At 42.2% G+C, this 13,344-nt stretch overlaps 1 protein-coding gene across 2 annotated transcripts in view; it reads right to left on the reverse strand.

The window, feature by feature from the left end:
* TBX1 (T-box transcription factor 1) overlaps nucleotides 1-13,344 on the reverse strand; it is a 58,112-nt gene that overhangs the window by 43,066 nt on the left and 1,702 nt on the right. The window contains exons 1-2 of one of the 2 annotated variants that reach the window (XM_030219755.1): nucleotides 11,519-11,559; nucleotides 8,750-8,856 (exon numbers count right to left, since the gene is read on the reverse strand). In XM_030219755.1, coding sequence (XP_030075615.1) covers nucleotides 8,750-8,774 — 25 coding nt within the window. In that variant the 5' untranslated portion in view covers nucleotides 8,775-8,856; nucleotides 11,519-11,559. Of the gene's footprint in view, nucleotides 1-8,749; nucleotides 8,864-11,518; nucleotides 11,560-13,344 lie in introns of those variants that run through there. The other variant, XM_030219754.1, reaches the window with a different exon arrangement.

Below are 13,344 nucleotides of genomic sequence, written 5' to 3' on the forward strand. Positions count from 1 at the left end.
AAAGAACAGTGCTCATCAAGAGGGAGCCAGTGTAACAAACAGAGAATGAGTGTAATATGACAAAACATGCTAGAACTTGTCAAAAGATCAGGCAGCATGTTTTCAGCCCCTGGAAATGTAGTGCTTCCCCTCCTCCCCCCCCCCCCCACAATTAAATATTTCCCTGTAGTTTAGTGGCCTAATCCCTCACTCCCACCAGATTCAAATCCCTTTCCTTAAATTAAAAAACAATTTAATACTGCTGTATAGTGGCAGCCTCCCAACTCCTCCCCCAGCCCACCCGAGGCCACCCCACTGTACATTAGAGGAGAGGCAAAAGTGATGCCTACTTGCTCCTCCACCACCATCATGTTGGAAAATTACAGTGCTCGCTCTGCATAGCGCATTCTGGGGATGTACCATGTATGGCCTGTCTGCCATATAAGGGAATATTCCTATATCTGGCAGCAGGCCCCATCCAGTGCACCCCCAGTATGCACCAAGCAGGGCAGTGCACCATCATTTTTTTAAAGATGGAGGTGTCAGAGGCAAGAGTCAGTTGGCATTGCTCCTGCCTCTCCTGTAAGGTATAGCGGGGTGGGGAAGGGGGAGGAGATGGGGATGGGAGGGTGCCACTAAACCTCACGGATATTTACATTTTTTAATTTAAGGTAAGACGTTTTGGTCTGGGGAGGGGTGGAGGGAAAGAGGGCCACTAGATTACCAGGAAAATTTTTAATTGTGGGTAAGGGTATGTGTGTGTGTGTGTGGGGGGGGGGGGGGGAATGTGGGCCACTGGACTACCATGGAAACTTTTTGAACTGGGGGGGGGATCAGTGGTGAGGAGGGCCATTAGACCACCAAAGGAGTCAAGCAGATGCAGGTATCCAGGGCAGCATTGCCAGGTTGGGGAGGGGGAACCTCCTGGCCCTTCACCAACAATGGATACAGAGCACAGCAAGGACATTTCCACATAAAACTCATCATACAAAGACATTTTGGTTTCTAGTGTAATCTCAATAACAGACATATTATAAATGAATTTTAAAAAATCTATAAAACAAAAGTCACTCAGAAACCAAAGCAAATCTACCATACCAACACTAACTTCCAAAAACAAGGATCCTACCTACAGTATGAAAAGGAAGTGCCTTAAATATTATAGTGGGGCCCTAAAATACAAACACATTTATCAGGAAAGCTGAACAAGCCAACTTACTACAGAATGTTACATTGAAACTTCATGCTAACAGAATATTTCACTCACACACAGAGAACACAAATGTCAAATACAAAATAAGTGACCACAAACTCTAGAAATATAAATTAAACAGAAACCTCAAGAAACCAGACCTTGCATGTAGTACAACACCAGAGAAACATGAAAGAAAGGCATTTCCTCCTGTGCAAAATATAAAGATAACACAGGGATGGTGTTAGGGGTTGCAACTAGGGCAATTGTGCCTGATTCCCTGGCAAGAGAAAGCCCGCCTGCTGGAAGTTGAAGACTTTAGGGTCCTTTCCTAGATTTCTGTCCTGGACCCAGCTGTGTTTAAAATCAACTCTGGAAAAGATGTACATTCCAAATCCAACATATTATATTCACAACATTAAAAATAAAATAATTTTTTGTACCTTTTTGTTGTCTGGTCATTTTATTTTTCAAATTATATTGGTCCCAGTGTCTGATTTCTGCTTCCCTCTGTCTTCTCTTAACTCACTTGGCAGGGTCTCCTGTCCATTTGACATTTCTTCTTTATCCATGTCCATTATCCATCTCCCATCTCTGTTTTCCTATATTTCCTTGTCCAGTATCTCCTCTGTGTTATATCCCCTCATCCATCATCATTCCTCTGAGTACCTATGCACCCCATGCCCAGCATATCCCTTCTGTGTTCCTATTCTCCCCCTTGTCTGGTATCTCTCCCCCTCTCTGTGTCCATATACCCCCCTCTCCAGTGTCCAGCATTGTATTCTATTCTATATCCCCCTTCCCCCCCCCCCCCCTTGTCAGGTATTGCCCCTCTGTGGATATGAAACAAAAAAGTGAGGAGAATGGATGAGGATACCAACTGTTTTATATTTATTCACTTAAAAAATTCACTTAAAAAATTACATGTAATTTTTTAAGTGAATTTTTTAAGTGAATAAATATAAAACAGTTGGTATCCTCATCCATTCTCCTCACTTTTTTGTTTCATCTTCACGGTGTCGTGAGGATTTTTTACCTCCTTTTTTGCCTTCGCATTGCCCCTCTGTGCCCATATGCCATTGCCATCCCTATACAGTATCTCACATTTGTGTGCCTTTCCCCATGCTCCCACCTAATGCCCATCATCTACCTTCTGTGTCTGTACACCTCCCTATGTCCCCTTTCTCCCTCCTCCACACCAATGTGTCCCTCTCCTCTCTGATCCCACCCCAACCAGCTTCTCTTCCTCTCTCTTTCCTTCCCCTTATGCATCTGGCTCTTTCTCCCACTGTGGGTTCAGCATTTGACTCCCTCTTCCTTTATCCCCTTGTCCAGCATCTCTCTCCCTTCCCTCTAACCCCTCCCATAGGTCTAGCACCTTTCTCTCTTTGCTCCAGCCCTCCTTGCAGGTCCACACCTCTCTCCATTCCCTTCAGCCATCCCTTGCATATCCAGCACCTCTCTTCCAGCCCCCCCCCTACATGTCCAGCACCTCTCTCCCTTTCATCCAACCCCCTACTACATGTTCAGCACCTCTCTTTCATCCAGCCCCCCTACATGTTCAGCACCTCTCCCCTTCATTTCAACTCTCTGCATATTCAGCACATCTCCCCTTTCCCTCCACCCCCCCCCGCATATCCAGCTCCTCTCCCCTTCACTCCAACCCCCCTGCAAATCCAGCACCTCTCCCCTTCCCTCCAACCTCCCCCTGCAAGTCCAGTACCTCTCTCCCTTCCGTTCTGTCCAACCCCCTGCCCCTCACAAGTCTAGCACCTCTCAATTCCCCTCAGCCCACTCCCCTTGCAGGGCCAGCACCCCATTGTCTTTCTCATACCCCCCAACACACATCCAGAACCTCTCCCTTCCCTTCAGCCCCCTCCCCTTGCAGAGCCAGCAGAGACCACTGTCTTCCTCACTCTCTTCCACACTCCGCTGCAGTGCTTGTATTCAACGCTATCGGCACTGCCTCCTCCTGCCCCTCACAGTCTCCCACCCCCGCGGCAGCGCTTGCAATTTGCTACCAGCACTGCCTGATCAACTCACAGACGAGGCGCCGATGACCTGCTCTTGGACCTTCCCTCTGCCACGTGTGTTCCACCCTGCGTAAACAGGAAGTTCAGTCAGTGCAGCAGAGGGAAGGCCCCAGAGCAGGACATCACGCCACGTCTGTCAGCTGTCAGGCAGCGCCGAGCAAATTACAAGTGCTGCCGCAGGGGTGGGAGGCGGAGACTGTGAAGTACAGGAGGAGGCAGCGCCGATAACATTCAATGCAGGCACTACGGCGGGGGTGGGAGAGGGCGAGGAGACATGGCGAGGGACTCTGGATGGGCCTGAGACAAAACTGGGTGAGCCTGGGCCCATCCAGGCCTGCCCGTAGCTATGCCCCTGGCTGGTAGACACACAGTCCTCTCAATCAACCCTTCTATGCTGCCTCAGATTCTGGTGTTACTTTTCCCATGGTAGTCGCAAGTGGCAAAGCTCTTTTTTTTATTTAGCTTGCCACGGGCTATGAAATGTACTGCATTTACATTCACTTCAGTACAATTGTGGTAAGAGTTTCCTTGTGAGTTAACATTTGCACTGAAACCTTTTCTGCATTGCTATCCTGTGGTAAAACTTGACCTAAACCCGTGATAACCATGTTGGAAGCTTTCTGCATTGGCTCCTAAGTGCAGCCGTGCTAATTCCGACCAGGTTCTATGCTTGCTAATACAAACGTTCATGCGTTAATTCCACAGGACATGCTGGGCACACCCCAACAATTAGCATACAACCTTTGTGTCTGTGCACACTAATGTTTGCTGTTTGGGCTCATTAAGTACAAAAACTTAATGCACTTCAGTGAAAGGCCCCCTAAATCAATCAGGTAAAACACAGATCATAAAAACATCGACAATACGTAGTCATCATTGATAATATATTAAAGGCAAATTAGAACCTCTGCATTAAACTGCCAGAAAGCTGATCAAGAAATTTGTTTTTGTTACATTTGTACCCCACACTTTCCCACTCATGGCAGGCTCAATGTGGTGGGCAACGGAGGGTTAAGTGACTTGCCCAGAGTCACAAGGAGCTGCCTGTGCCAGGAATCGAATTCAGTTCCTCAGGACCAAAGGCCACCACCCTAACCACTAGGCCACTCCTCCACTAAATGTATTTAGTTCAACTAAAAAGTATCAATCACTTTTTTTTCTTATTTGCTGACCTTTATTTCTGTGCATTTAAGTGGACTAATGGTTTTTTTTCTCCCTTGTAAGGATGCACTTCTGCATCCCTAAACTCCTACACACTATCCTGCTTATAATCGAACGAGAAAAACGCCCAAGTTCCGACCTAAATCGGGAGATGGACGTTTATCTCACAAAAACGAATAAAGCGGTATAATCGAAAGCCGATTTTTGGACGTTTTCAACTGCACTCCGTCGCGGATGCGGACAAAGTTGATGGGGGCGTGTCAGAGGTGTGGCGAAGGCGGAACTGGGGCGTGGTTATCTGCCGAACAAAGATGGGCGCATTTCACCGATAATGGGAAAAAAGTATGCGTTTTTAGCTAGAATTTAGGACACTTTTCCTGGACCCTGTTTTTTCACGAATAAGGCCCCAAAAAGTGCCCTAAATGACCAGATGACCACTGGAGGGAATCGGGGATGACCTCCCCTGACTCTCCCAGTGGTCACTAACCCCCTCCCACCACAAAAAATGATGTTTCACAACTTTTTATTTTCACCCTCAAATGTCATACCCAGCTCCCTGACAGCAGTATGCAGGTCACTGGAGGAGTTGTTAGGGGGTGCAGTGGACTTCAGGCAGGTGGACCCAGGCCCATCCCCCCTACCTGTTACAATTGTGCTGCTTAATGCTTATTAGTCGTCCAACCCCCCCAAACCCACTGTACCCACATGTAGGTGCCCCCTTCACCCCTTAGGGCTATAGTAATGGTGTAGACTTGTGGGCAGTGGGTTGTGAGGGGGATTTGGGGGGCTCAACACACAAGGGAAGGGTGCTATGCACCTGGGAGCTCTTTTACCTTTTTTTTTGGTTTTGTAAAAGTGCCCCCTAGGGTGCCCGGTTGATGTCCTGGCATGTGAGGGGGACCAGTGCACTACGAATCCTGGCCCCTCCCACAAACAAATGCCTTGGATTTATTCGTTTTTGAGCTGGGCGCTTTCATTTTCCATTATCGCTGAAAAACAAAAACGCCCAGCTCACACATTGTTGAATAAAACATGGGCGTCTATTTTTTCCCAAAATACGGTTCAGTCCACCCCTTCACGGACCCGTTCTTGGAGATAAACGCCCATGGAGATAGGCGTTTTCGTTCAATTATGCCCCTCCATGTATCACAATGTTTTGGCCAGAGAGGAGGATTACAGAAATACATAGCTCCATGAGTACAGCTACATAGCAAATCATTCAGTAGTTCAAACTTCACCTCTGGATCATTATAGATATTTTAAAAAATGATATAAATGAATACTGGCAAGACACATAACCTTTTTTTGTGCTACATTGTGTTTCTTTCTGGTGTTAGGATTTATGCAGCATGCACACCTCATCCCATTAAAATCATTATTTTTGTTTTACTGCTGCTGCTACTTACAAAGCACTACTAGAGGTATAGAGCTCTGTACACATACAGGTAAGAGACAATACCTGCTGGACAGAGCTTGCAATCTATTCAAAGCAGACAAACAAGCCAAATAAAAGATTAGGGAGTTCCATTTCTTATGGGAATGACTAAACTAACATGGGTATAGAAACAGGAGAATAAGGGGTGGGTTTAGTTTTATCTGTCCACAGGTTGCTTTTAAATCTTTTTTTTTTTTTTTTAATTCTTTTGGAGGGGTGAATGAGCAGAGTTTGTTACAGAAAATATCTTTGAGGCAAAGCTGTATTGAAATGCATTTCATTAATAGAGGATTATACAAATTAACTGTATACCTCTCAAATTGCAGTGCTGGAAAACAGTTTTCATTGGAATTTCGAGAGGCAAAAGCATTTGTTTCAGTCCATCAAATCCGCTGAATTATTGTTATAATGAAAGAATTAGAGAACATTCAGTAATGTTGCTTGAAACTTAATCAGAAGGCACCAGCAAAAGTTTAGTCATAACAACAAGGTCAACATATTTTATTTCTATGCATGTATTTATTTTACATTTCAGTGCTGCCACTAAAACATTTTTGCTTTTCCTTCTGTTGTTTTTATTACAAATTTTATTAACAATGTTATCGATTTTACCATCAATAGCATTGCAAAAGCAGATAGGTTATCTGCTTGCTATGGTATAACAGATAGAGGATGAGGGATGTGGGCTGAGCAGTCTTCTTACTGAAGCACAGTAAAAGCAGTTAGCTTAGCAGGGTTTTAAAAAGGTTTGGATAGCTTCCTAAAAGAAAGGTCTATAAGCCATTATTAAAATGGACTTGGGGAAAATCCACTGCTTAGATAAGCAGCATACATTGCATTGTACTGTTTTGGGATCTTGCCAGGTACTTGTGACCTGGATTGGAAACAGGATGCTGGGCTAGATGGACCTTTGGTCTGTCCTAGTATGGCAATATGTACTTACCCACAGTGCAGAGACTAATATATGCTTAATATTTGACAATTCCTTATAGCTAAGTTTTAAAGTAATAGACCACAATATTGAATTAATTAGTGTTATAAATGTGATGAGCTTTAACCATGTAAATATTAAAAAATGGATCATAGATACCCATTTTGGTCACGTTTATGTCACATGTAAATTTAAATTTTTTAAAAATGTGCCCTAGATTCTATATAGCGTGACAAGTTGTGTGCACAAATCTAGTCATATTGTGGATTTTTACACACAACTTAGCAAGCCATTCAGCACTGATAATTGCTACTTAATTATTGATACTAATTGGCATTAATTATAATTTATGTGCAGAACGGTGTAAGCGTATTCTGTAACATGATGCATGTAAATTCTAAGTTGCATAGTTGAAAAGGGAGTGTGGCCACGGGTGTGGAATGGGCGGGTTGTTGGCGTTTCTAAAATCTATGCAGTGGTTATAGAATACACCCGTCTGCGTATAATTGTTTTTAGGCCTGATATATAGATTCTAGTCCACAATGGCTCTGCTGTCATTGGGCACTTACAGCTTTTGTAGCACACCGTTCTCTTATCCATAGCCGGGAGGCAACATATTCCCTCTGAGAGAAGGCATGGTGGACTTCCCTGTTCCTTTCTATCATTGCCAGCGCCATCCTCAGCCTTTTTTTTGCTGCTTCAGGATCTAGATCACTTCCTTTTCTAGGGTTTTCTGATTTGATTTAAGCCTTTGTTTTCATTAGTTCTCAAAATGAAGGCTCTTTAGAGGGGAAACAAATTCATCTCTTGGTGCTATGACGATTTTCTCTACCAGTTGCTTGAGCAGTATCAAAATATCGATGATAATGAGACCTAACCTGGGAACTTTCTGGGCGCAGTCCCAAGCTGGCTTGCCCGCTTCACGCAAGGGACAGGAACACTCACTGCCGGCGGACCAATCACCTCGCTGGTTATACATGGCAGGTGAGACTTTGTCTGAGGTGCAGTCCCAAGCGGGCGGATGCGCGGCCGCGCTGGGGGCAGAGGTAAGGCTGGCCGCCACTTGGGCGGAGATGCTGGCCCTCTAGCTGGTTAAGCATGGTGGAGGGCTGGAGCATCTGCAATGTCCAACCCAAGGCTCGGGTGCTTCCTAGGGGCCGTTTAATGTGTTGTCAATAAAGCTGTGGCCATTTATTCCCAAAAATCAGTCTCATGTCTGGTTTGTGTGTGCTTGAGAGGAAAAGCGAGGGAGGGGGCGCAAGATTGTGCAGCCTGCCTATATTATTTCATTTGCTGCATGGTTATTTCATTTGCTGTTACCAGGCACCATAAAGATATTTGCTTTTGAGTCATGTTTTTAAGCAGCTCATATCTTACAGCAAGTATTTAGATCATTTTGTTTCAGCGGCATTTCTACAGGATTAGCTCTTACACAGGGGGTTCCTAGTGCATATATAGAAAACAGGCATTTCCTATGACTTGCCATGAAACCTCAGTTGCATTCGGAAGCCATAAAACGTAATAATGAAACTGTAAGAAAGTCACTGTGTTTAGCCAAGGTCTAGAGGGGCAAAGCCATACGGCAATCTGCAAGAATTACACTTCCCCCCTCAATATTTGCATTGTATGTATGAGGCTGTATTCCTGTAAACCCTAACAGTTTTGCACCCTGATATCATGATCTAATCCCAAATCATTACTTCCTGAAACTCTGAAATTGCTTTGAGAGCAAGCTATCGATTTTTTTTTAATTTGCAAGACTTTGAGGAGTGGCCTAGTGGTTAGGGTGGTGGACTTTGGTCCTGAGGAACTGAGTTCGATTCCGGGCACAGGCAGCTCTTTGTGACTTTGGGCAAGTCACTTAACCCTCCATTGCCTGCCGCATTGAGCCTGCCATGAGTGGGAAAGCGCGGGGTACAAATGTAACAAAAACAAATTTATGGTATATTAAAGGTCAAACATAATTCTTACAGTAGATCCTTGAAATAAATCATTTGCTGTTCTATTGATGGACTTACCTCTGCTTTTTTCTGATTTGTTCATTTGACAGCTTCAGTTTGCTGGCTCTGCTTGATGGGGATGTGTCACTAGAACTGTTCCAGAAAAGTCTTTATTTGCTTTGCATCTGTAAACTCCAAAAGAAAGAAAGAAAAAAAAAAACCGAACTGAGTATCCCTTCCAGTCCAGAAAGGCTTTAAATACAATGAAGGAACAGTTGACCTCCAAACGTATCCATAAAAATAATATTTTAGGTACCGAGAAATTATGATACTAAGTCAAAGTTGAAATATTAACTTGAAGTAAACTCGGGCACCAGTGAATATAGAGGGGGTCGGGCTGGACGGAAATATCAGACCTTAAACTCAAAGCGCCTTTGTTGCTGTCGTTGTCATTAATAATATCACCCTCGGAGTAAAGATGGCAACGCGGGCAGAGTACATTTTAATTCCATAATGAATTATGATCAGAGGTTTTGGAGACCAAAGCTAGAGAATTATGAAAGCAGACACGAGGGACAGAAGAACATTGGGCAGGTTGCAACGAGGGATTGTTATTGTTATCATTTTAGAATTTTGTAATAAAGATATCATGATTTCAGGACCCTCTTTTGGATGGGAAGTAAGCAAATAAGGAAGTAATGATGCTGCCTATTTTCTTGGTTTCATGTACCTGCTGATACAAAGCACCTAAAATCGTGACCACATCGGAAGTGTCCTGTGTAAATAGCCAGGTGATAAAAGACGGAATTCAGGACCCGAGGAGACAGCACTCTCTGCCTGAGCCTCCTGCCAAACACTGAAAAGAAACGCGACTATTGAAATCTTAGGAAAACACACTATTAAACCTTAACACAGATTACACAGTGTTAATTCATCCGGGGGAAAAACGTGTTTTCCTAGGCTAATGCTGACCGTGTTTGGCAAGATGGGTTTGGGAGACCTTCATCTCTTTCTGTCGTCTGACTATACTAAATAAAAACCAAGACATAATTCTAGTGTGTTGAAATACGGTTTCTGATTAATACAGTCTCCTTACTTTCAGAATCCATTATATTATAAGAGATTTCTTTAAATACGTTGAAAAATATCTTGAAATGATTGAAAAAAGAGGAGCCCGAGAAGTAACAGACCGCTTTTTGATGCCCTGAGTAACGGCATATTAAGTGGTGCAATAAACATAAAACAATACCTATAAAAGATAACACAATTCACTGATAAGTTATTAAACAATTAAATAGAAAAGAAGAATAAATACATATACGAGATTTTGTTATCTTATTGATGACACTGAGAATTAACAGTTTCTATACAACAAAATAGACGGAAGAACAAGAAATATATATACAAGATATGACGCACTTTCTTATTTTATCGATGACATTGAGAATTAAACAGTTATGCAATAAAATAGGCAGAAGATGGCTAAATACGAATAAAAGATGACAGTTTCTTATCTTATTAATGACACCTAACCCCACCCCTCCCAAAACATAATTGCCCTTTTTAAAGTAGGTTGAAACTAGTTTAGGGATGTATTTATTTCTGGAAGGATGACTGGAAGTGCTTCTTTTTATATATTTATTCCATTGGGTCCGTCATGGGGGGGGGGGGGAGGAAGAGAGAGAGAGAGAGAGAGAGAGAGAGAGAGAGAGAGATCTTGATTCGAGCTTCCTCCGAATGAGTTTGAAATGCGTCCACTTGACTTACAAGCTATTGGAATCCAGGCTGGGGATCAGGCAACTTAGCTTTGTTAAAGGTCTGGGCCAGGTTTGCTTGGGTGCAAAAACTGCATCATTTGCGCTCCCGTGTTTTCCCCCTTCTACTAATAATGACATTTTAAAACTATTAAATCTGGCAAGAGTTTTGCGTGGAAGCAAAAGTGACAAAACACCTCTTCAACCTTTTAGTGGCAATATTTTAACTCGTCCATCATGTTAGCATAAATGAATAAGCTCAAACTGAAAGGAAACAGCTGGATTTTTATATTGAATATGCGCTGAATGTTATCAGAACTTCGTGTTACTATAAGAATATCTTTCTAAAACGAGCCCAATGAGAAGAATCAGGATGTGATTTTTGAGGAAAAACACAGTTATTATAGGCAGAATATTCTAATAGCAGGAGTTCTTACACATTGGTTCCTCAACTATCCTTTGGACATACCATGCAAAACCTATTATGATATCTTAATATTGCATTTCCCTAAAATTATACGTTCAAAAGTATGAATGGTAAACAAAAGTGCAAATCTGTTTTGGTAAATTCAGATTCCCCTGCATTTAAATTAGCCGCACTCTGCAGTAAATGTACATTTAGATAGCATCGAATTTACACGTACATAAGTATTTTGACGTTATTAGGTCAGTTAATGGTGCCCGAGTTATTTTTTTGTAAAAGATTTCTAACACCTGCTTTCCTCCAGCCCCTTCTTAAATTTAGTGTTACAGTATAATAATGTCATTTTCCCTATAAAGGCTTTTATCCTCTAGCAGACCCCCTTTCCAGCAATCCGATATAATTATCTGATAGTTGGTGGGCAAAGGATGCATCTGGCTTTCTGTTATGATACTTATACCCTCTTACTTTACACGTTTTACTGATGTATTTTCCAATAATTTATATAATGGGCACGAGAAAGTAAAGCTGTAAGTTATACATATCTTTTCATTATATTTAGTAATAAACAGCGTAACAAGCAATTTTGTTTTAACTTGCTAAGTTCTTTTCGAGTCGTAACTCAAGCTGGACATTGTGCAAATGCTTGTGAATAAGCCTCGTGATACTCACTGCCCTGGACACGGAACACTAGCAGGAAACCAGCTCTGACTTTCCCAGGTTTCATTACAGACTCAACACTTCATTTCATTTATACTGTCCCCATCTCAGCATGGAGTCTCGGCTCGGTTTTCCCTTGTCCTATAAAACATGTGCACAGATTTTCTTATGCCAGCTACTGGACACCCAACCATCACGTCTGGTATTTGCCTGGAACTCCTCTAGGGCTTGTCTGTAGCAGGATAAGTGCCCTTCAGCCCAAAGGATGAAAACATACAAGCCTCCCAGTGGATTTGTCTTCCTTTCCTACAGGTGCTACAGAAAAGGCCTGTGTCTGTTTTAGCAGGCAAAACTCTCACAATTGTAAAAAAATCTTTCCAAGGGACACATTTCCTATTTCGCTGCCTTTTCCCTTTGAAGTAGTTATTTCACTGAAAAAAAATATATTGAATTCTTTGGAAATTTGGCTAGCGGTACAGACATTGTTACACTGGGAACTATTTTTATTAGCGTTTCTATAGCTCTGCCTATCACGTCCTCTTTGCTGCCCCTCTGGGCCTCTTCTGTCTCTACCCAGGTGCTTCGTTTTTTCCTTTTCTTCCCAACTGCCATCAATTGAGAAACTCTGCTCGTCTTCATTTAACCCCCCCCCCCCCCCCCCCCCCGCCACACACTTTTCTGGTTTAGACATTTATCTTTCTCTTCTGCCAATAAATGTTTTGCATTATGGCAAACATCTGGTGTAAGTCACAGCAGCAAGGTGACAAGAGTTTCTCCGCCTAGGATCCGTACACTTAAATAAAAACGCTGCCAAACTCTGTGAATGACTGCAGGGCTAGAAGGGGTGAACAGTACTCAGAGAATAAAGACGGCGTTTTATTTATTTATAACATTTGTATCCCACATTTCCCCACCTATTTGCAGGCTCAATGTGGCTTACATAATTCCGTAAGTGGTGATTACCAGTTCCGGATAGGAGAAATACATAGTTGGGGAAAAGGGACAAAGGTAATAGGTTAAACTTCATTCATAACAAAGAAAGCTTGAACAATTGGGATCATTAGACAGGAAATCAAGATAATTAGCAAAAACAGTTGAGATATAGAGAATACATATTGTATAGTTGCATTATGTTAATTTGAATTTATGATGAGTTGTTATTGTATACTTTCTTAAATAAGTTTTCAATAGTTTAGGGAAGGTCACTATGTCCTGTGTTATTTTTATGGATTTTGGTAATTCATTCCAAATTTGAGTGCATATGTAAGAGAAGCTGGATGTATATGTTAATTTATATTTCAGTCCCTTACAGTTTGGGTAGTGGAGATTCAGGAATGTTGGTGATGAGCTGGTAGAGTTCCTGGTTGGTAGGTCAATAAGATCTGACATATATCCTGTGACCTCACCCTGTATGATCTTATGAACCAGTAATTTAAGAATGCACTGAACCAGAGCAATTTTGGAATGTTTAAGTACATTTATATTTTTGTATTCAAATTGTGAATTAAATAGAAAATATACAATGAACATGTTCGATCTTTAGGGAGTAATGGGGAGAGCAGATGGCATGGTTGGGCAGACTGGACAGGCCATATGGTCTTTATCTGCCTACATTTTTCTGGGTTTCTATATTATTCATTATACTTGACTTACTGCTTGACCCTTTCCAGCTTTTTTTTTTTTTTTAATTAAATCAGGCCCATTCAGTATGTGGGGTTATAGGTATATCACTGGCCTGTTTAATGCCTGGGGTTTGACAATATTAGTTTTCCACTATAGAAAGAAAAAAGATAGAGAAGTTATTAAATTAAGATTAGACTATCCCTCTCTTCCCTTAT

The sequence above is a fragment of the Microcaecilia unicolor genome, chromosome 11 (genome assembly GCF_901765095.1).
Source record: "Microcaecilia unicolor chromosome 11, aMicUni1.1, whole genome shotgun sequence".
Lineage (NCBI taxonomy): Eukaryota > Metazoa > Chordata > Amphibia > Gymnophiona > Siphonopidae > Microcaecilia > Microcaecilia unicolor.